The sequence below is a fragment of the Ictalurus furcatus genome, chromosome 10 (genome assembly GCF_023375685.1).
Source record: "Ictalurus furcatus strain D&B chromosome 10, Billie_1.0, whole genome shotgun sequence".
Classification (NCBI taxonomy): Eukaryota; Metazoa; Chordata; class Actinopteri; order Siluriformes; family Ictaluridae; genus Ictalurus; species Ictalurus furcatus.
The window spans coordinates 2,032,396-2,055,077 of record NC_071264.1 but is presented as its reverse complement, the minus strand read 5'-3'; the positions used below and the strand labels follow the sequence as shown (position 1 = coordinate 2,055,077).

Genomic DNA, 22,682 nt, shown 5'->3' with positions numbered 1-22,682 from the left:
TGTTAAGAATTTCGATTCATACTCACACAGAGGAAGTGCCACAGGTTCCCGAGCAGGAAGTGATCTCGACCGGAGATGTGCTTCTGCAGTTGTCATGGACCAGCACCGTGGTGTTCGTATGGACGTTACAGTTGCTCTGTGGAGTACCTGGAGAGCAAGTGGAGAAGCCAAGGGTCAATCTTACAGGAAATACAGCATTTCTCAGGAAAAATATCATGCGCTGTGGCTTTCACTTACAGCTCATGCAGCAGCCGTCAGCATCAGTCGTCTCTGTTCCCTATAGAGAAAGAGAACCGTCATAAATGTGATTTTTTTCCCCGTCATTTGTAGGGTGTAGAACAATTCATTAATATCGTCATTGAAGAAGCTATAGAAATAGATATCGTGGTATTTCACATTAGCGAATAATGCTTAATTATCCACAAACTCAAATTTTCTCAGTACAGCCGTTAAAAACCTGGTGTATGTTCATAGAGCTAGTTAGTTAATGTTAGCGATGTACGATATAGCTTAAAATATGGTAAAATGTTGACAGGTTTGACGACTTTTAAATAAATCCCTGAGAATATGTCAGCACATTTCAAGACAAATTCGAGCTAGTTTCCTAACTAGCATGTTGACTAGCATGTTGACTAACATGCTAGCTATTTGGGATCACAGACAGACGTGGGGACGTTTCCAAATAGCATAGTCATGCTATTTTTTTTATTGAATCTAACTGAATACCAGGTCCTAAAAATACCAGAGATATATAGGTATATAGGGTATATACAGATATATAGGTAATAATTATTTGTGCCAAATGAAATTTAGATTGTACACAGCGCTACAGCTCCCGGTCCACACGCAGCCTTACTAGCACGCTTACTGACGTTAGATTTCATAATATAAATTCAACTAGTTTTGAGGAAGAAAGAATGAAAACAAAAACTCACCGGGACACAGATTTCTGGGTTGAAATCGGGACATATTTTCTTGCTTTCCTTTACCATGGGGTCACCGTTAACATCCTGGCAGGTGTATTTCACACATTTATCATCAGGTGGGGAAATTGTTTCGTTAACCTGCGGACGAATCAGAAATGCCATCAGGGGAGATCAAATGTCTGACATTCTGTGTGTGTTTTAAAGGGTGTACTAGGGTTAATAAGCCAGGGTTAATAAGCCAGGGTTAAAGGTATGCACTCACCGGGATGGTCACTGTGACGTTATTAATCGTGACCACGCAGCTCGTCCTCACACACTCTCCACAGCACTTGCCAGGGACAGGCTTATTCTCGTAACCCTTAAAAAAAAAAACACACAGGGTTTAGCATTATTTTTGTTTTTTTTCCTCATTTATTTTGGGGAAATGTTGTGAGTTTTTCCCAATCTGTGCTTTACCTTGTCACACGTCAGATTACAGTCTTTTGGTGTGCACACCGGAGTCAGAAGTTCAGTGCTGGGATCCATCACCGTGCCACATTCGCATTCCTCACACACGTTATCACTGGGCATGGGGGAGCCCGGCTAGAGAGAATACATTCATCAGTGTTAGGATGAATTAGCCTAGCGTAATTTATCAGATAACATGCCAGGTATAAAGATGAATGAATCCTAGGCCCAACCTTACCTGATATATTGTTCCGTTCTGCACACAGACTTTCATAGGTTCTAAAAAATAAAAAAATGTGGAGTGTTCATTTTTATTTTATTTACTCACCGTTTTTTTTAAGTGCCTTTTGTACCATTGTTATGCCCGTGTTTAGGTCTATTTTATAATCTTGCGATTCTATTTTATCTTGACGTTTATGCTTATGTATACTCACTGCAGGTGTATGTAGGACAGCAGTCTCCTTGTTTTGAATCCATGTCCTTGGTGAAACCCAGAGGGCAGCCCACAGTGGTCATCACACACTGATTTGGATCACACTCTGCAGGGGAAAAAATGAGCAAAACATAAATGTCAAATCACTTTCCAATCTGAAATCCACCTTCTCGTCTTTTCATCAAAGTGCTGGTGGCACTGGTGGATATGGAAAAGCCCCAGATCATCTCCGTAATAGAAATATGATATTTATGAGTTTTATTTACGATGATTATACAAAATGATTCTTCAGGTGTGTTAAAGGAAATCAAGCCCGTAAAGATGAATGATTTTTTTTAAATGGCTACTAGTCCTTTTAGTGACACATAGATGGTGCCACATCACTCACGACATTCGTAGCTCTCACAGCAGCCGTCTGTTTTGTTTCTGAGAACTTCTCCAGCTCGATCACAAGTGGGCATCACCTCGGTTGGACATACCACTGGGTTACACTGTATGCTCAGGGTCTCACCATCACACTCACACGTTTGGCAGCCAACTTGCCAGGTTTCGTTCGGCTGAAAAAGAAAGAAAGTAAGATGTAAGGTGTACGCCGTATACAGTACTCCAAGCTCTGAGGCTGTAGGATCTGGATAAGTGAATAACGATCTAATGGTTAAAAGAGATTAAAACAACATTGTGCAGTTCAATTAAAAGAAACAGAGGAGCGTGATGGTGTGCCTCCTTTACTGGCACTCATGCACCAATTCAAGTCTGTCGGCTCTCAGGGACATGTATTCGTCAAGTTTATGAATACATACCATTTTGGGACTGCCATCAGGGCCTATGCAAGCTGGAAAACAACGACAAAAGCACAGGTCAAAAAAGACATTTGTTCAACTCTGCAGATGATCTGAAATGTCATCTTAAACACAAACGCTTATGTTTTACAAAGCTACAGAAGTTGGAGGTGGTGTATTACCGCAGGACGTAACGCAGACACCCGAGTATGTGTTGAACAGCGTGGTGCCTTCCATACAGAAACATCCCTCCTGCTTTTCTGCAGATTCCATTATCTCCTGGTACATGGTATTATGCCTGGCATGATCACAATATGCAATGTTTATTATGTTTTAATTAATCATAAGATTAGGATGATTATGTGTTTGTTTGTTTGTTTTTTAGTGTGTAGAGGGTGGGGGACATTTACTGAGAATTGCAGGTTGGAGGAACAGCAGGGCCACAGGCTTCATAGACTTTAGAAGAAGGACATGTAACCTCTGCAAAACAGGTCATGTTTATGAATAACACATCCACATTGGCTGGACTGTTACCACACCAGACCTGTATCAGACCATTCCACTAATATGCTACAAAATAATCTCGCAAGTGACTCAAGAAAGGATTATAAATGTGCAGAAGTTTAGCATAATCGCTCACCGCATTCTCCGTTAGTGTAATTCCTCCAGTTCAGGCACATTCCTGCCTTAGCGCATGCAGATGCATAAGCCTGCAGGCTCGAGCAAGCAGAGCTTCCAGAGCACACATCCTGTGTGCAACTTTTCATATATGGATCTAAAGGAATGATGCTACGGCATTCTTCAAACACACTGATGATGTGAGAGAGAGAGAGAGAGGGAGAAAATTTCTTTAAAAGTAATCTTTATACTTTACACCTCTATTTTTATCATATGCTGTAGTGCCTGTAAAAAGTTCCTCTGTAATTATTTTCATCATTTTTTTTTTTTTTTACTTTTGTTACTTCATGTATTTTGCTAAATCTGCCAGTTCATATACTTTGCTAAATGGCTAACATTATCTTGCCACAGTTTTGACAGAAGCCATGCATTTTGGCCACTTGCTATTGAAACAGACACACAAAAAGGTACGTGAAGTACATTTCCATACATTGGGACAGAAATGTACTTCATGTACCTGTCTGTGTGGCTGTTTCACATTCTAGCGCGATAGCAAGTGGCCAACACATTCTAAAAACATTGTTTTTACATTGCTTAACTGAATGTCTAGCCTATGAAAGAAAATATGAACATCCGTGTTTCCATTATGCACGCCGTTATGCTGAATATTCTGAAGACGAACAATAAGTTCAGACCCATTTGAAAGGAACAAAGTATTTCTTTGTCTACTTGTTAAAATTAAGTATACAGTCATGCCAGCTTGCTAACTAGGCTTGATTTAGATTGGTATCTGATCATTTATTTCAAAATCTAATTGCATAAACATTTATCTTAACTTTTAGACAACTATTCAATCAAATAAAACATGTAATCAGACATGATCCTAATTAGGATATTGTTGTTGTTATTCACCTGCTGTTGAAGAGCTCACAAATGCCTGGCTGGCATGGGTAGGGCGTTGTGGAGGGAGAAATGGTACTAATGGTAATTGGAGGGGGAGTGGTGGGTGTTATGCACGTCTTATTGGGAACCTGCCACTTTGGTGCAGTGTGCTCACAAGACTCGATTTGACCAGAGGGTGACCTGCAGTCATTTGTTTGACTGTTATCACAGGTCCCTGGGAAAAGAATGATGGAATAAAGGATATGCTATCAATCAGTTTGCTTTGATTTATCATTACCACATTTTGTAATGTAATCTGTTAAAGTATTTGATCTATGTCTTCATTAAATGAGAGATTTTACTCACCGCATAGACCTTCTGTATTGTCCTGAAACTCAGAGAAGGGCAAGTCAATGTTAAAAGTGTTGCCTGTGTAGGTCACTTGAGCCTGAATCTCTGGAATTGACACTGTGACCTCCATGCCTGTGCTTGTGATGATGTAATTAACATTTTTGAAAATAGGATAGACTTGTTTGTTATTCACCATCACCTGCAATGTTTTAGAAAGACATACAAAACACACATTAATTTTGTGATCTACATAGTAGCTGGGGAATATGATGGCAGGAACAGTACACAAGAAAAACATCATAATATTAGAGAGACACTATTACCACATTGGTTGGACCATTTGAAGTCATTTTCTGGGTCAGAATAACATCCTGGGAATTGTATGTAATTATCAGGCTCTGTGGGCAGAAGGAGCTCCCATCGCTGCATACTTCCTTGTCAAGGATGATTTTCAGATTTGTATTGTAAATTTCTTGAACCAAAATGTATGAGCAGTTATCACTGAAGGTATAAGCGGTTCCATCAAATGTGACATAATGAGAGCCACTCCATCCACTACAAGAGCCTGTGTTAACACATGTCAAACAAATATGATAAACCTTTGAAATTAGCAGCATGCATATGAACAGAGACATGATCAAGTCGTATTTGTAAATGCTTCAATATAAATACTCAGCTTACATTCACATTCGTATTTGAAGCAACAGCCAGTCTCATCATAAACCTTAATGGGTGTTCGGCCATTTGCACAGTTTATCTGTTCAACTGGGCTACACTTGTGTGGTTCATAGATGACCGAGCCATTGGTACATGTTGCAGTGGTGCAATTATCCACTTTCCAGGACTCCCCATCCTGTAATTGTTAAAAAAAAAAAAAAAAAAAAAAAAAAAAAAAAAAAATTGGAATTGATTATTGCAAATAAAACTATAATGTTTATAATATATTCTAGAAAATAGCAGCTTTGCAGTGGAAAATCTACTACTACTATCTACTTGTAAGATATTTCTGCCACTAATTTATGTGCAATAATAATAACTTCTTCTGGAAGTAACAGTCACATTCTTAAGTCTCATAACTACACATTTTTCTTGCTGGTTTTAATGTAGTTACTGAATAAGTAGTTAATGCGTATTACACTTCAGGTTCAACAACTAAATAGTAAGCTCTGATAAATAGCAGTTAGAAGTTTTGTCCAAAATTACCTTTCTTGGTGGGTTAATAGTGGTACAGTCTGGGGCTACAGTTGTAGGAAGCGTGGTAACAGTGGGAATACTTGTTGGAGTACTCATAAATGCTGTGGTACTGAATGGTGTTGTGGTAAGTGGAGGTGGTGTTGTCAAACAGGAATATGACTTTGTATCAACGTCGCAAGTGGCATTGCAGTATGCAATATAGCACCACCCAAAGCCATCAGTTACATTATAAATGATAGTGTCTAAAAAATACAAGACATTTGGTATAAATTACAATTTTAAATATACAATAATAATATTTTTTGTACATATATATATATATATATATATATATATATATATATATATATATATGGTTTCAATCAAAATAATTAAACCCCAATTGCAAATCAGGCAATGAACAAATCAAGCAAAAGCAATTTAACTTTTCTTACCAGTGGCCAAAAAATGTCATTTTCGCCTGTTTTGTTAAGTTGTTTTCCATTCCGCCGGGGGAATGTACTGGTTAAAAGGGTTAAATAGTTTGACACAAACTATTATCCACTTCAAGTGAATGCTTGAATGCTTCAAGTGGTTTCCCCAAATTCAACTGAAAATGCAACTTATAATGATTTCTCCAGTCTTAAAATTATTCAACCCCCTGAATAGAATCCCTCGCAACAGCACAAATATGCAGAACAGGTGTTGTTCCAAGCACACCTGATAGAACTAATCAAGGGCTTCATTAGTTGCACCAGATGTGCTTGAGCTGGAAGACATGAAATACCTGAACTGGCTAGGGGTTTGTTGAGTGTACGCTACCTGGACGAGGCAGAAAAAGGAAACTATCAACTGCTGCAAGCAGATTTCTGAGAAGGCAGGTTGTGAAAAACCCTCGAGTGACTGCAAAAGACCTGCAGCAAGACTTGGTGTAACAGGCACTGAGGTTTCAGTGAGTACAGTAAGGTGCGTACTAAACGCAGAAAGTTTCCATGCCAGAACTCCAAGACGTACGCCACTACTGACCCAAAAGCACAAAAAATGTTGTTCAAAATCATATAAATTAGCCACAGAAGTTTTGGGATTCTGTTCGGTGGAGAATAGAATCCCAACACCAATTGAAGCATTCATTGTGTTGAAGTATTTCACTTGCTTTTGTTTGATTTGTTCATTGCAAACAGCTGGAAGATTGGCAATAAACCTGATTTTCAATGGCAGTTGAGTAACTATGATACATAAAATAACTTTTATATATATATACTAGTTGTGAATAAGTCTTACCTGAGGGATAATTTGTTCCATTCACAAAACAACAGACTGCTGCTGATGTCACAGGTGAAGTTATAGTACTACTAATGTTCTTTTGCAAGCCTGTTGTTGGAAGTAAAGTAGTTGGTTTGGGTCCAGTTAAAATTGCAATTGTTGTCGTAGGAATAGATGTGGTGAATAGTGAAGTCGGGATACTTGTCGCCGTTGTTATTTCTGGTCCTGTGGTAGGGGTGATGGAGGGAGTTGTAATTGGCAGTGTTGTTTTTTCTGGTAAAATAGAGGTTTCTTCTGGTCCTTTGGTGGTGGTGATGGGAGCAGTTGTAATTGGCAGTGTTGTTTTTTCTGGGGAAATAGTGGTTTCCTCGGCAATAGTAGTTTCCAAAGGCTGAGTGGTCGGTACAACTGTTGGCACGGATGTTGTCTTTGGAGCAGCTGTGGTGGTCAATGCTGTTGTTTCTGCTGGACCTGTGGTCTCTTTGGAAGGAGATGTAGGAACCTCAGTGGTCGTCACTTCTGGAAGCACTGTGGTTACCTTTACAACTGGTTTGGTTGTCAATGTTGTTATTTCTGGTGAAATGGTGGTCTCTGTGGAAGGCAGAGTGCTCGTTACTTCTGGTCCTGTGGTGGTGGTGATGGGAGCAGTTGTAATTGCCAATGTTGTTTTTTCTGGGGAAATAGTGGTTTCCTCGGCAATAGTAGTTTCCAAAGGTTGAGTGGTCGGTACAACTGTTGGCACGGATGTTGTCTTTGGAGCAGCTGTGGTGGTCAGTGCTGTTGTTTCTGCTGGACCTGTGGTCTCTTTGGAAGGAGATGTAGGAACCTCAGTGGTCGTCACTTCTGGAAGCACTGTGGTTACCTTTACAACTGGTTTGGTTGTCAATGTTGTTATTTCTGGTGAAATGGTGGTCTCTGTGGAAGGCCGACTGCTCGTTACTTCTGGTCCTGTGGTGGTGGTGATTGGAGGAGTTGTTATTGGCAATGTTGTTTTTTCTGGGGAAATAGTGGTTTCCTCGGCAATGGTAGTTTCCAAAGGTTGAGTGGTCGGTACAACTGTTGGCACGGATGTTGTCTTTGGAGCAGCTGTGGTGGTCAGTGCTGTTGTTTCTGCTGGACCTGTGGTCTCTTTGGAAGGAGATGTAGGAACCTCAGTGGTCGTCACTTCTGGAAGCACTGTGGTTACCTTTACAACTGGTTTGGTTGTCAATGTTGTTATTTCTGGTGAAATGGTGGTCTCTGTGGAAGGCAGACTGCTCGTTACTTCTGGTCCTGTGGTGGTGGTGATGGGAGCAGTTGTAATTGGCAATGTTGTTTTTTCCGGGGAAATAGTGGTTTCTTTGGCAATAGTAGTTTCCAAAGGTTGAGTGGTCGGTACAACTGTTGGCACGGATGTTGTCTTTGGAGCAGCTGTGGTGGTCAGCGCTGTTGTTTCTGCTGGACCTGTGGTCTCTTTGGAAGGAGATGTAGGAACCTCAGCGGTCGTCACTTCTGGAAGCACTGTGGTTACCTTTACAACTGGTTTGGTTGTCAATGTTGTTATTTCTGGTGAAATGGTGGTCTCTGTGGAAGGCCGACTGCTCGTTACTTCTGGTCCTGTGGTGGTGGTGATTGGAGGAGTTGTAATTGGCAATGTTGTTTTTTCTGGGGAAATAGTGGTTTCCTCAGCAATAGTAGTTTCCAAAGGCTGAGTGGTCGGTACAACTGTTGGCACGGATGTTGTCTTTGGAGCAGCTGTGGTGGTCAGTGCTGTTGTTTCTGCTGGACCTGTGGTCTCTTTGGAAGGAGATGTAGGAACCTCAGTGGTCGTCACTTCTGGAAGCACTGTGGTTACCTTTACAACTGGTTTGGTTGTCAATGTTGTTATTTCTGGTGAAATGGTGGTCTCTGTGGAAGGCCGACTGCTCGTTACTTCTGGTCCTGTGGTGGTGGTGATTGGAGGAGTTGTGATTGGCAATGTTGTTTTTTCTGGGGAAATAGTGGTTTCCTCGGCAATAGTAGTTTCCAAAGGCTGAGTGGTCGGTACAACTGTTGGCACGGATGTTGTCTTTGGAGCAGCTGTGGTGGTCAGTGCTGTTGTTTCTGCTGGACCTGTGGTCTCTTTGGAAGGAGATGTAGGAACCTCAGTGGTCGTCACTTCTGGAAGCACTGTGGTTACCTTTACAACTGGTTTGGTTGTCAATGTTGTTATTTCTGGTGAAATGGTGGTCTCTGTGGAAGGCCGACTGCTCGTTACTTCTGGTCCTGTCGTGGTGGTGATGGGAGCAGTTGTAATTGGCAGTGTTGTTTTTTCTGGGGAAATAGTGGTTTCCTCGGCAATGGTAGTTTCCAAAGGTTGAGTGGTCGGTACAACTGTTGGCACGGATGTTGTCTTTGGAGCAGCTGTGGTGGTCAGTGCTGTTGTTTCTGCTGGACCTGTGGTCTCTTTGGAAGGAGATGTAGGAACCTCAGTGGTTGTCACTTCTGGAAACACTGTGGTTACCTTTACAACTGGTTTGGTTGTCAATGTTGTTATTTCTGGTGAAATGGTGGTCTCTGTGGAAGGCCGACTGCTCGTTACTTCTGGTCCTGTGGTGGTGGTGATTGGAGGAGTTGTAATTGGCAATGTTGTTTTTTCTGGGGAAATAGTGGTTTCCTCGGCAATAGTAGTTTCCAAAGGTTGAGTGGTCGGTACAACTGTTGGCACGGATGTTGTCTTTGGAACAGCTGTGGTGGTCAGTGCTGTTGTTTCTGCTGGACCTGTGGTCTCTTTGGAAGGAGATGTAGGAACCTCAGTGGTCGTCACTTCTGGAAGCACTGTGGTTACCTTTACAACTGGTTTGGTTGTCAATGTTGTTATTTCTGGTGAAATGGTGGTCTCTGTGGAAGGCCGACTGCTCGTTACTTCTGGTCCTGTGGTGGTGGTGATTGGAGGAGTTGTGATTGGCAATGTTGTTTTTTCTGGGGAAATAGTGGTTTCCTCGGCAATGGTAGTTTCCAAAGGTTGAGTGGTCGGTACAACTGTTGGCACGGATGTTGTCTTTGGAGCAGCTGTGGTGGTCAGTGCTGTTGTTTCTGCTGGACCTGTGGTCTCTTTGGAAGGAGATGTAGGAACCTCAGTGGTCGTCACTTCTGGAAGCACTGTGGTTACCTTTACAACTGGTTTGGTTGTCAATGTTGTTATTTCTGGTGAAATGGTGGTCTCTGTGGAAGGCCGACTGCTCGTTACTTCTGGTCCTGTGGTGGTGGTGATTGGAGGAGTTGTGATTGGCAATGTTGTTTTTTCTGGGGAAATAGTGGTTTCCTCGGCAATAGTAGTTTCCAAAGGTTGAGTGGTCGGTACAACTGTTGGCACGGATGTTGTCTTTGGAACAGCTGTGGTGGTCAGTGCTGTTGTTTCTGCTGGACCTGTGGTCTCTTTGGAAGGAGATGTAGGAACCTCAGTGGTCGTCACTTCTGGAAGCACTGTGGTTACCTTTACAACTGGTTTGGTTGTCAATGTTGTTATTTCTGGTGAAATGGTGGTCTCTGTGGAAGGCCGACTGCTCGTTACTTCTGGTCCTGTGGTGGTGGTGATTGGAGGAGTTGTAATTGGCAATGTTGTTTTTTCTGGGGAAATAGTGGTTTCCTCGGCAATGGTAGTTTCCAAAGGTTGAGTGGTCGGTACAACTGTTGGCACGGATGTTGTCTTTGGAGCAGCTGTGGTGGTCAGTGCTGTTGTTTCTGCTGGACCTGTGGTCTCTTTGGAAGGAGATGTAGGAACCTCAGTGGTCGTCACTTCTGGAAGCACTGTGGTTACCTTTACAACTGGTTTGGTTGTCAATGTTGTTATTTCTGGTGAAATGGTGGTCTCTGTGGAAGGCCGACTGCTCGTTACTTCTGGTCCTGTGGTGGTGGTGATTGGAGGAGTTGTGATTGGCAATGTTGTTTTTTCTGGGGAAATAGTGGTTTCCTCGGCAATAGTAGTTTCCAAAGGTTGAGTGGTCGGTACAACTGTTGGCACAGATGTTGTCTTTGGAACAGCTGTGGTGGTCAGTGCTGTTGTTTCTGCTGGACCTGTGGTCTCTTTGGAAGGAGATGTAGGAACCTCAGTGGTCGTCACTTCTGGAAGCACTGTGGTTACCTTTACAACTGGTTTGGTTGTCAATGTTGTTATTTCTGGTGAAATGGTAGTCTCTGTGGAAGGCCGACTGCTCGTTACTTCTGGTCCTGTGGTGGTGGTGATTGGAGGAGTTGTGATTGGCAATGTTGTTTTTTCTGGGGAAATAGTGGTTTCCTCGGCAATAGTAGTTTCCAAAGGTTGAGTTGTCGGTACAACTGTTGGCACGGATGTTGTCTTTGGAGCAGCTGTGGTGGTCAGTGCTGTTGTTTCTGCTGGACCTGTGGTCTCTTTGGGAGGAGATGTAGGAACCTCAGTGGTCGTCACTTCTGGAAGCACTGTGGTTACCTTTACAACTGGTTTGGTTGTCAGTGTTGTTATTTCTGGTGAAATGGTGGTCTCTGTGGAAGGCCGACTGCTCGTTACTTCTGGTCCTGTGGTGGTGGTGAGTGGAGGAGTTGTAATTGGCAATGTTGTTTTTTCTGGGGAAATAGTGGTTTCCTCGGCAATAGTAGTTTCCAAAGGCTGAGTGGTCGGTACAACTGTTGGCACGGATGTTGTCTTTGGAGCAGCTGTGGTGGTCAGTGCTGTTGTTTCTGCTGGACCTGTGGTCTCTTTGGAAGGAGATGTAGGAACCTCAGTGGTCGTCACTTCTGGAAGCACTGTGGTTACCTTTACAACTGGTTTGGTTGTCAATGTTGTTATTTCTGGTGAAATGGTGGTCTCTGTGGAAGGCCGACTGCTCGTTACTTCTGGTCCTGTGGTGGTGGTGATTGGAGGAGTTGTAATTGGCAATGTTGTTTTTTCTGGGGAAATAGTGGTTTCCTCGGCAATGGTAGTTTCCAAAGGTTGAGTGGTCGGTACAACTGTTGGCACGGATGTTGTCTTTGGAGCAGCTGTGGTGGTCAGTGCTGTTGTTTCTGCTGGACCTGTGGTCTCTTTGGAAGGAGATGTAGGAACCTCAGTGGTCGTCACTTCTGGAAGCACTGTGGTTACCTTTACAACTGGTTTGGTTGTCAATGTTGTTATTTCTGGTGAAATGGTGGTCTCTGTGGAAGGCCGACTGCTCGTTACTTCTGGTCCTGTGGTGGTGGTGATTGGAGGAGTTGTGATTGGCAATGTTGTTTTTTCTGGGGAAATAGTGGTTTCCTCGGCAATAGTAGTTTCCAAAGGTTGAGTGGTCGGTACAACTGTTGGCACAGATGTTGTCTTTGGAACAGCTGTGGTGGTCAGTGCTGTTGTTTCTGCTGGACCTGTGGTCTCTTTGGAAGGAGATGTAGGAACCTCAGTGGTCGTCACTTCTGGAAGCACTGTGGTTACCTTTACAACTGGTTTGGTTGTCAATGTTGTTATTTCTGGTGAAATGGTGGTCTCTGTGGAAGGCCGACTGCTCGTTACTTCTGGTCCTGTGGTGGTGGTGATTGGAGGAGTTGTGATTGGCAATGTTGTTTTTTCTGGGGAAATAGTGGTTTCCTCGGCAATAGTAGTTTCCAAAGGTTGAGTGGTCGGTACAACTGTTGGCACAGATGTTGTCTTTGGAGCAGCTGTGGTGGTCAGTGCTGTTGTTTCTGCTGGACCTGTGGTCTCTTTGGAAGGAGATGTAGGAACCTCAGTTGTCGTCACTTCTGGAAGCACTGTGGTTACCTTTACAACTGGTTTGGTTGTCAATGTTGTTATTTCTGGTGAAATGGTGGTCTCTGTGGAAGGCCGACTGCTCGTTACTTCTGGTCCTGTGGTGGTGGTGATTGGAGGAGTTGTGATTGGCAATGTTGTTTTTTCTGGGGAAATAGTGGTTTCCTCGGCAATAGTAGTTTCCAAAGGTTGAGTGGTCGGTACAACTGTTGGCACGGATGTTGTCTTTGGAGCAGCTGTGGTGGTCAGTGCTGTTGTTTCTGCTGGACCTGTGGTCTCTTTGGGAGGAGATGTAGGAACCTCAGTGGTCGTCACTTCTGGAAGCACTGTGGTTACCTTTACAACTGGTTTGGTTGTCAGTGTTGTTATTTCTGGTGAAATGGTGGTCTCTGTGGAAGGCCGACTGCTCGTTACTTCTGGTCCTGTGGTGGTGGTGAGTGGAGGAGTTGTAATTGGCAATGTTGTTTTTTCTGGGGAAATAGTGGTTTCCTCGGCAATAGTAGTTTCCAAAGGCTGAGTGGTCGGTACAACTGTTGGCACGGATGTTGTCTTTGGAGCAGCTGTGGTGGTCAGTGCTGTTGTTTCTGCTGGACCTGTGGTCTCTTTGGAAGGAGATGTAGGAACCTCAGTGGTCGTCACTTCTGGAAGCACTGTGGTTACCTTTACAACTGGTTTGGTTGTCAATGTTGTTATTTCTGGTGAAATGGTGGTCTCTGTGGAAGGCCGACTGCTCGTTACTTCTGGTCCTGTGGTGGTGGTGATGGGAGCAGTTGTAATTGGCAGTGTTGTTTTTTCTGGGGAAATAGTGGTTTCCTCGGCAGTAGTAGTTTCCAAAGGTTGAGTGGTCGGTACAACTGTTGGCACGGATGTTGTCTTTGGAGCAGCTGTGGTGGTCAGTGCTGTTGTTTCTGCTGGACCTGTGGTCTCTTTGGGAGGAGATGTAGGAACCTCAGTGGTCGTCACTTCTGGAAGCACTGTGGTTACCTTTACAACTGGTTTGGTTGTCAGTGTTGTTATTTCTGGTGAAATGGTGGTCTCTGTGGAAGGCCGACTGCTCGTTACTTCTGGTCCTGTGGTGGTGGTGATTGGAGGAGTTGTAATTGGCAATGTTGTTTTTTCTGGGGAAATAGTGGTTTCCTCGGCAATAGTAGTTTCCAAAGGCTGAGTGGTCGGTACAACTGTTGGCACGGATGTTGTCTTTGGAGCAGCTGTGGTGGTCAGTGCTGTTGTTTCTGCTGGACCTGTGGTCTCTTTGGAAGGAGATGTAGGAACCTCAGTGGTCGTCACTTCTGGAAGCACTGTGGTTATCTTTACAACTGGTTTGGTTGTCAATGTTGTTATTTCTGGTGAAATGGTGGTCTCTGTGGAAGGCCGACTGCTCGTTACTTCTGGTCCTGTGGTGGTGGTGATTGGAGGAGTTGTAATTGGCAATGTTGTTTTTTCTGGGGAAATAGTGGTTTCCTCGGCAATAGTAGTTTCCAAAGGCTGAGTGGTCGGTACAACTGTTGGCACGGATGTTGTCTTTGGAGCAGCTGTGGTGGTCAGTGCTGTTGTTTCTGCTGGACCTGTGGTCTCTTTGGAAGGAGATGTAGGAACCTCAGTGGTCGTCACTTCTGGAAGCACTGTGGTTACCTTTACAACTGGTTTGGTTGTCAATGTTGTTATTTCTGGTGAAATGGTGGTCTCTGTGGAAGGCAGAGTGCTCGTTACTTCTGGTCCTGTGGTGGTGGTGATGGGAGCAGTTGTAATTGGCAGTGTTGTTTTTTCTGGGGAAATAGTGGTTTCCTCGGCAATAGTAGTTTCCAAAGGTTGAGTGGTCGGTACAACTGTTGGCACGGATGTTGTCTTTGGAGCAGCTGTGGTGGTCAGTGCTGTTGTTTCTGCTGGACCTGTGGTCTCTTTGGGAGGAGATGTAGGAACCTCAGTGGTCGTCACTTCTGGAAGCACTGTGGTTACCTTTATAACTGGTTTGGTTGTCAGTGTTGTTATTTCTGGTGAAATGGTGGTCTCTGTGGAAGGCCGACTGCTCGTTACTTCTGGTCCTGTGGTGGTGGTGAGTGGAGGAGTTGTAATTGGCAATGTTGTTTTTTCTGGGGAAATAGTGGTTTCCTCGGCAATAGTAGTTTCCAAAGGCTGAGTGGTCGGTACAACTGTTGGCACGGATGTTGTCTTTGGAGCAGCTGTGGTGGTCAGTGCTGTTGTTTCTGCTGGACCTGTGGTCTCTTTGGAAGGAGATGTAGGAACCTCAGTGGTCGTCACTTCTGGAAGCACTGTGGTTACCTTTACAACTGGTTTGGTTGTCAATGTTGTTATTTCTGGTGAAATGGTGGTCTCTGTGGAAGGCCGACTGCTCGTTACTTCTGGTCCTGTGGTGGTGGTGATTGGAGGAGTTGTAATTGGCAATGTTGTTTTTTCTGGGGAAATAGTGGTTTCCTCGGCAATAGTAGTTTCCAAAGGCTGAGTGGTCGGTACAACTGTTGGCACGGATGTTGTCTTTGGAGCAGCTGTGGTGGTCAGTGCTGTTGTTTCTGCTGGACCTGTGGTCTCTTTGGAAGGAGATGTAGGAACCTCAGTGGTCGTCACTTCTGGAAGCACTGTGGTTACCTTTACAACTGGTTTGGTTGTCAATGTTGTTATTTCTGGTGAAATGGTGGTCTCTGTGGAAGGCAGAGTGCTCGTTACTTCTGGTCCTGTGGTGGTGGTGATGGGAGCAGTTGTAATTGGCAGTGTTGTTTTTTCTGGGGAAATAGTGGTTTCCTCGGCAATAGTAGTTTCCAAAGGTTGAGTGGTCGGTACAACTGTTGGCACGGATGTTGTCTTTGGAGCAGCTGTGGTGGTCAGTGCTGTTGTTTCTGCTGGACCTGTGGTCTCTTTGGAAGGAGATGTAGGAACCTCAGTGGTCGTCACTTCTGGAAGCACTGTGGTTACCTTTACAACTGGTTTGGTTGTCAATGTTGTTATTTCTGGTGAAATGGTGGTCTCTGTGGAAGGCCGACTGCTCGTTACTTCTGGTCCTGTGGTGGTGGTGAGTGGAGGAGTTGTAATTGGCAATGTTGTTTTTTCTGGGGAAATAGTGGTTTCCTCGGCAATGGTAGTTTCCAAAGGTTGAGTGGTCGGTACAACTGTTGGCACGGATGTTGTCTTTGGAGCAGCTGTGGTGGTCAGTGCTGTTGTTTCTGCTGGACCTGTGGTCTCTTTGGAAGGAGATGTAGGAACCTCAGTGGTCGTCACTTCTGGAAGCACTGTGGTTACCTTTACAACTGGTTTGGTTGTCAATGTTGTTATTTCTGGTGAAATGGTGGTCTCTGTGGAAGGCCGACTGCTCGTTACTTCTGGTCCTGTGGTGGTGGTGATTGGAGGAGTTGTAATTGGCAATGTTGTTTTTTCTGGGGAAATAGTGGTTTCCTCGGCAATAGTAGTTTCCAAAGGTTGAGTGGTCGGTACAACTGTTGGCACGGATGTTGTCTTTGGAGCAGCTGTGGTGGTCAGCGCTGTTGTTTCTCCTGGACCTGTGGTCTCTTTGGAAGGAGATGTAGGAACCTCAGTGGTCGTCACTTCTGGAAGCACTGTGGTTACCTTTACAACTGGTTTGGTTGTCAATGTTGTTATTTCTGGTGAAATGGTGGTCTCTGTGGAAGGCAGACTGCTCGTTACTTCTGGTCCTGTGGTGGTTGTGATGGGAGCAGTTGTAATTGGCAATGTTGTTTTTTCTGGGGAAATAGTGGTTTCTTTGGCAATAGTAGTTTCCAAAGGCTGAGTAGTCGGTACAACTGTTGGCACGGATGTTGTCTTTGGAGCAGCTGTGGTGGTCAGTGCTGTTGTTTCTGCTGGACCTGTGGTCTCTTTGGAAGGAGATGTAGGAACCTCAGTGGTCGTCACTTCTGGAAGCACTGTGGTTACCTTTACAACTGGTTTGGTTGTCAATGTTGTTATTTCTGGTGAAATGGTGGTCTCTGTGGAAGGCCGACTGCTCGTTACTTCTGGTCCTGTGGTGGTGGTGATTGGAGGAGTTGTAATTGGCAATGTTGTTTTTTCTGGGGAAATAGTGGTTTCCTCGGCAATAGTAGTTTCCAAAGGTTGAGTGGTCGGTACAACTGTTGGCACGGATGTTGTCTTTGGAGCAGCTGTGGTGGTCAGCGCTGTTGTTTCTGCTGGACCTGTGGTCTCTTTGGAAGGAGATGTAGGAACCTCAGCGGTCGTCACTTCTGGAAGCACTGTGGTTACCTTTACAACTGGTTTGGTTGTCAATGTTGTTATTTCTGGTGAAATGGTGGTCTCTGTGGAAGGCAGACTGCTCGTTACTTCTGGTCCTGTGGTGGTTGTGATGGGAGCAGTTGTAATTGGCAATGTTGTTTTTTCTGGGGAAATAGTGGTTTCTTTGGCAATAGTAGTTTCCAAAGGCTGAGTAGTCGGTACACCTGTCGGCACGGCTGTTGTCTTTGGTGGAGCTGTGCTTGTAATTTCTGTTGGTAAGGAAGGTGACATGCTTTCCATTGATGTTGTGAATTTTACTGTTGTGCCTGTTGTGCCTGTTGTGCCTGTGAGTATGCTAGGTGTCTTTGTGATTGCAGCAATTGCTGTTGTTGCTGTTGTCACAGAGATTTGTGTGGTTTCACTTGTCGTGATTTCTGGAGTTGCTGTAGGTGCTTCTGTGGTTGTTGCACTTGGAGTTGTTGTTTCTGTTTATCAAGAGGATGAATAAAAGGCACTGAATCAGGTTTAGTCATTCTTAATTTGTATAAATAATGATTTCATAAGATTACTGTTTATTCTCTTGGGCTACTAGTGCATGCTAATTTAAAGTAATGATGTTGAGGTTGAAATTGCCTTTTTTTTCTTTCAGTTTTATTGTATTGTATTTTTAAATACATACATACATATATATATATATATATATATATATATATATATATATATATATATATATATATATATAATATTTATATATTTTTCTATTTGGAAGCTTGTAAATGGAGTATACCAAATATATTCCTAAATACCTGATGCAGTCACCTTCTGTAAATGTTCATAATAAACTTATGCATGCTTTTGGCCATGTTATAGTGCTTCTTTTTTCAGTTGGTAGGTGCTTTGTCTCCAAAAATTTTATTTAGTATGTGCTGTAATTTCTGATGCTCAGTAGACATTTGCTTTTTAGTTATATTTCTAATGATACACACCTGGTGTGGTAAAAACAAATACTGTTGTAGGCTTTGCTGTTGTAGTCAGTGGTGTTGTTGGTACTGTTGGGGCAACTGTAGTTTCACAAGGAGCCACTGTCTTATTAATGTTTCCATCCTCAGCACAAATAGCAATAATGCAGTTTCCAAGTCCATCCATTGTGTGGTAAATGATGTCTCCATACTTGTACATAGTATTATTATGTTGGCATGTACAAGCTGGGAACACAGAATAAGGTTGTTACTGAGAACTAGGTGACATAAATGTCGAATATACTGCAAATGAAAATAGATCAAAATGAAATAGATTTTGAAAATGCTCACCGTTTACATTATAATTGCAGCTCACTCCATTTGATGTGCACTCGCTTGATATTAAAACAGAAGTTATGTGAATTAATTATTTTGTAGTATGCAGCATGTATAGTACTAATGTCAACTATTTGACTAGTCTATATAACAAATAACACTTTTACAATGCTCTCAATGTACCATGCAATAAATTCAATTAAAGGCCATGAAAGGGTTTAAAAATAAAAATATCAAATAAAAAATGCAAATGCATGAAATATATATATATATATATATATATATATATATATATATATATATATATATATATATATACTGAAGAGAGTTTGAAGTAGTTTTCTAAAGTAGTTTCTAGAATTGCTGCATGTGGAATAGAAAAGGCAATTAAATGCAATTACTCTAGTTAATAAATCATTTATCACCTTGCCAGTGTCACAATACTGACCAGTACCAACATTTTGTCTAGAACTAAATAGAAGCCTGTAATAAACATACCATTTCTGACAGTTGTTCTTAGCAGGGACAGATTGCCCAATATCGTAACGTAGCATTTCAGCGTAGCAGCCACACTGGTCCTCTGCCACACACTTCATGTTATCCTCATCGAACAAGGGGAGATCTTCTGGGCATTCAGGATAACAACCTGCAAAGATCAAGGGGACATCATTATGATGTCATTTTCATGTGCTGTCTGCAAATTCACTACAAAACTTTTCTCCTAGGACTTATATTCATAGCTCATACCTTCCAGTGCTGGAGTCTTCATTGTGCAGTTTCCTGTGGGGTTCCTGCAGGTCTTCAGACATGTGTGACCACAAGGCTTGTAGTGCCACTCACACTCACCAGGTGGGTTGTAGTAATCGCAAAACAATGCTGCAACAACAACATCATCATCATTTTAACACTCATTTGTGTGCAGTATATGTTAAATTAGTAGATCACCAACATCCCTTAACATTAGTAACACAACTATAGAGACTACAGGTATCATACTGTGAAATTTCCCTACCCTTTCAGCACTAATATGAAGAAAGACTTGACTCACGGCAAATCTTTGGGCTTCTCCAGGAAACACACACTCCAGCAGCATTACAGGCCTTAGCATAGGCTGCTACAGCAGTACAGAAACACTCACAGTCTCCTCCACTGTCACAAGCACATGCATCACTCACACATGCGGAATAATAAGAAGCTGGTTCCACCTAGGAAAAAAATAATATTGCTCATGCTGATGATGCATTTCATTGCTCGGACAGTTGGATGCTACAAAATAATGCCACAGCTTATGTCTTTCCATCATCGAATGCTACACACAATCACTTCTGATACGAATCTTCGTTCATAGATTTGATAGTTGTTTACTAGTGTGTCTTCAACTCAATATTTTTATGTAAATGTTCTCTAATAAGACTTTCAAAATGTCATTAAAATCCAGTCTCCCTATTGACTGCTCACCCTCCACCTCACCCCAGACAAAACCACAATTTTTCTTCCCAGCATGTAGTTATAGACAAAAAGTTTCGTATTGTGTCTGTATTGTGATGATACCTTTGAATGGCAAGCGGCGAAAGTGTCACTATTTATAATGCTGCACTGTTTCTGTGCCCAGGCCTCCCTGTACGGATTATTAGTGCATGGCTCTTGAACGGCAAATGCCTCTGGACAAGTCGGAGACACTTTCCAGCTATTTCCGAAGGTCAGTTGGTCAATGACAACTTCTTGGCTTCTTGTGGTGAAGTCATTGTTGGCATTTCCATCAAAGTTTCCACACAGGCCGCACACATTTCCCTGTGAGTTAAGGCAGCATAATATATCAAAACTATATTGCACTAATAATAATAATAATAATAATAATAATAATAATAATAATAATAATGAGGCATAAATACTCACATTAAAGCCAGGACTGAGCACAATGTATATTGTTGTTTTTCTGTCCCATACGAGCATTACGCCGTTATAGGTCTCAACCACCAAGTAGTTTCCCATCGTGCGGATCTGGTACGGGATTTCATCTCCATTGCCTCTCTGTACCACTTGGTATGTTCCATCTGTGAGGATCAGCTCATTGCTCTGTGAGTAAAATACATTTGTTTTCATTCACCTAAGGGCATGTTTTCTTTCCCTAGCTCTCTAGCTAGATTTGTCTCTATGATTTGTGTATGAACTCCTGGGACAGTGTGAAATGTATGAGGTTGCTTGGCAACAAACATACCAATAGTAAGAATAACTGGAATACACATGCCTATGCATGTATACGCATTTGATCACACGTTGGTAAATGGAACTTACTCCAATGAAGAGTTTGATGGCTTTAGAGCAGGTGGTGCCGGTTGTTCCACAGGGAATGTTTTCAGTGATGACTCTGAAAGTGCCGTTGCTGCTACTGCCACTACAGAAGTCCTGCACATCACATTATAAAATAGGGTTGCATTTATTTATCAACGACACATGAATATCTTTTGAATTATGTTAGCATGTTTGGTTGTTTTTATCTCTCTCTCTCTCTCTCTCTCTCTCTCTCTATATATATATATATATATATATATATATATAATCAGTACCTGAGCAAGGGCATATTCACAGTTTCCATTAAACGTGTATTGTTTTTCATCAAAGGTTATGTAATGGCCATCTCCATAGATGCTACATGTCCCTCTGCACTGATTCATGGTGCACTGCCATTTTCTGTCCTTACATGTGCTGTAAGAGATATTAGACGTGAGTCAAACACTATGGATATAAAGAATGAAATAAAAAATATATATATATTTGTAAATACCATGTGTTGCAGCCATCTTGAACGCTCTCTCCAGCTTGATATTTCTCTCCGTTATGGACACATGGACAAAGGTCTTCAGTGATACAACCACCGTTGTATGACACCAGGCCAGAGGGACACACACAGCCGGACACACACTCTGTGCTGATCTGTAGGGACGCAGTGTAATATTATGATTCGTGAATGACATCGTAAAGGGGGAAAATGACTGGATTTTTCTTTTAGTAACGATAACTCACACAGTCCATGTCCAGTGTCTGGCAGCTCTTCTGACATTCAGAGCCTTTGCTTCCGGGAGCAGAGGTGGAACAGTTGAAGTATGTCATAGATTCAGCACATTCTAGAGTAAACAATGTGCGTGTTCAATACACAGTATATCACTGATTTTGGTGGAAATAATAATAATTTAAAAAAAAAAAAAAAGGAATATAGCTTCTTGATTATGTTAAGGCACTTTTGAGATCTTGCAAAAAACAAAAACAAATATGTTTTCATATAAATTGGTGACAGTATGGAACGGTAAGTCTGATTACTTGTAAGTCATATTAATAAATAAATATTATGATGTAATCTTTAAATTAAGATTTGTTTTCAGATTAAATGTGTCATGAAACTGTGATTGAGAACATTGTTGCTCATCTTTATGTATTTTCCTTTGTTTTTTAATGATTTTTATACAGGATTGAACATATTTCACGTATAGCCTTTCTGAAATGTACATGAAGTGAATAATAATAATAATAATAATAATAATAATAATAATAATAATAATAATAATCAGGAGCAAACTGTTACATACCTTGCACTCTCAGGACACCGATGCAGCTCAGTTTGCCTTGCTTACATGAGCTGTAATTGGATAAGAAATCAGAATCAACACTCATTTGATCATTTCACTTGATGAATATTTTTCTTTTTTTATTCTTACCATGTGGTGCCGTCTTTGCTAATGATCTCGCCAGGCTGAATGACTGTGTTTGAATCGTAACATGGGCAGTTGTTTGCCGTAACGCAAATTCCTTTTTCGTTCATGTAGGTGCCCGATTCGCACCCGCAGCCGTCCACTGGCGTGGTGCTGATGCTGCAGACGTAGTCGTTCTGCCCGATGGTGCGGCATGTACGCTGACAGCTGGTCATTTCATATGAGTAAACTAAGGTGCTAGGGCACACTGTGTAGTTCTCTGAGTACAAAAAACAACAACAACGTCAGCAATTAGCTGTTGCTTATCATGTTCTATCAGATTTTGCAGCAATACAATACAAATCCTTTGAGATTGGCTGGCGATGGCAATAAAATGTTAAGTACATAGTCAGTAATGTATTCTTACTGTAAATCAGAATTCAGGTCCAACTTTAATTCTGACAATCTGTTTTCATATATGTATAATATATATATATATATATATATATATATATATATATATATATATATATATATATATATATATATAAATCACAGTTCATTTCAATGTAGTGTAGTCCTAGTGTTGACGCTGGTCTCTGTCAATTATCCAAATATTCATGCTTGTTCATTTTATTATTATTTTTTTTTTTATTCCGAATGTGTAAATTTCAGATCCTGGTTTCTCTGAACTCATATTTACTTTACTAATCTCAGTCAGAACGACATATTTGAGTTGCTTAAAGCGGTTATTGACTCAACGGCTTCGCCTTAGACAAAATTTAAACCTGTCCCAAGAAATGTTAAACATTATCGCTTGCCAAGCCAAATTTCAATATGTTCCAAGGACTTATTTGTATTTCGTATCTGCTTGCACAAGTATATAGATTTGTTTTATTAGGGTGGTTTCACTGTTTCACCGTTT

The 22,682-nt window shown here is 42.1% G+C and overlaps 1 protein-coding gene across 1 annotated transcript in view; it reads right to left on the bottom strand.

Annotated features, from left to right (window-relative positions):
- The window catches only part of LOC128613863 (mucin-5AC), a 28,908-nt gene that overhangs the window by 556 nt on the left and 5,670 nt on the right, over nucleotides 1-22,682 (bottom strand). Inside the window, exons 17-47 of the mRNA XM_053634997.1 lie at nucleotides 21,785-22,037; nucleotides 21,656-21,705; nucleotides 21,096-21,196; nucleotides 20,857-21,005; nucleotides 20,639-20,777; nucleotides 20,367-20,477; nucleotides 19,968-20,147; nucleotides 19,623-19,862; nucleotides 19,120-19,276; nucleotides 18,819-18,947; nucleotides 18,570-18,717; nucleotides 18,087-18,130; nucleotides 17,763-17,981; nucleotides 6,891-17,261; nucleotides 5,640-5,872; nucleotides 5,118-5,289; nucleotides 4,760-5,001; nucleotides 4,452-4,635; nucleotides 4,116-4,320; nucleotides 3,226-3,395; nucleotides 2,996-3,065; nucleotides 2,768-2,883; nucleotides 2,607-2,638; nucleotides 2,195-2,363; nucleotides 1,808-1,912; nucleotides 1,612-1,652; nucleotides 1,383-1,508; nucleotides 1,189-1,284; nucleotides 936-1,064; nucleotides 238-277; nucleotides 27-147 (exon numbers count right to left, since the gene is read on the bottom strand). Of these exons, the coding sequence (XP_053490972.1) occupies nucleotides 27-147; nucleotides 238-277; nucleotides 936-1,064; nucleotides 1,189-1,284; nucleotides 1,383-1,508; nucleotides 1,612-1,652; nucleotides 1,808-1,912; nucleotides 2,195-2,363; nucleotides 2,607-2,638; nucleotides 2,768-2,883; nucleotides 2,996-3,065; nucleotides 3,226-3,395; nucleotides 4,116-4,320; nucleotides 4,452-4,635; nucleotides 4,760-5,001; nucleotides 5,118-5,289; nucleotides 5,640-5,872; nucleotides 6,891-17,261; nucleotides 17,763-17,981; nucleotides 18,087-18,130; nucleotides 18,570-18,717; nucleotides 18,819-18,947; nucleotides 19,120-19,276; nucleotides 19,623-19,862; nucleotides 19,968-20,147; nucleotides 20,367-20,477; nucleotides 20,639-20,777; nucleotides 20,857-21,005; nucleotides 21,096-21,196; nucleotides 21,656-21,705; nucleotides 21,785-22,037 (14,542 nt within the window). The remainder of the gene's footprint in view (nucleotides 1-26; nucleotides 148-237; nucleotides 278-935; nucleotides 1,065-1,188; nucleotides 1,285-1,382; nucleotides 1,509-1,611; nucleotides 1,653-1,807; nucleotides 1,913-2,194; nucleotides 2,364-2,606; nucleotides 2,639-2,767; nucleotides 2,884-2,995; nucleotides 3,066-3,225; nucleotides 3,396-4,115; nucleotides 4,321-4,451; nucleotides 4,636-4,759; nucleotides 5,002-5,117; nucleotides 5,290-5,639; nucleotides 5,873-6,890; nucleotides 17,262-17,762; nucleotides 17,982-18,086; nucleotides 18,131-18,569; nucleotides 18,718-18,818; nucleotides 18,948-19,119; nucleotides 19,277-19,622; nucleotides 19,863-19,967; nucleotides 20,148-20,366; nucleotides 20,478-20,638; nucleotides 20,778-20,856; nucleotides 21,006-21,095; nucleotides 21,197-21,655; nucleotides 21,706-21,784; nucleotides 22,038-22,682) is intronic.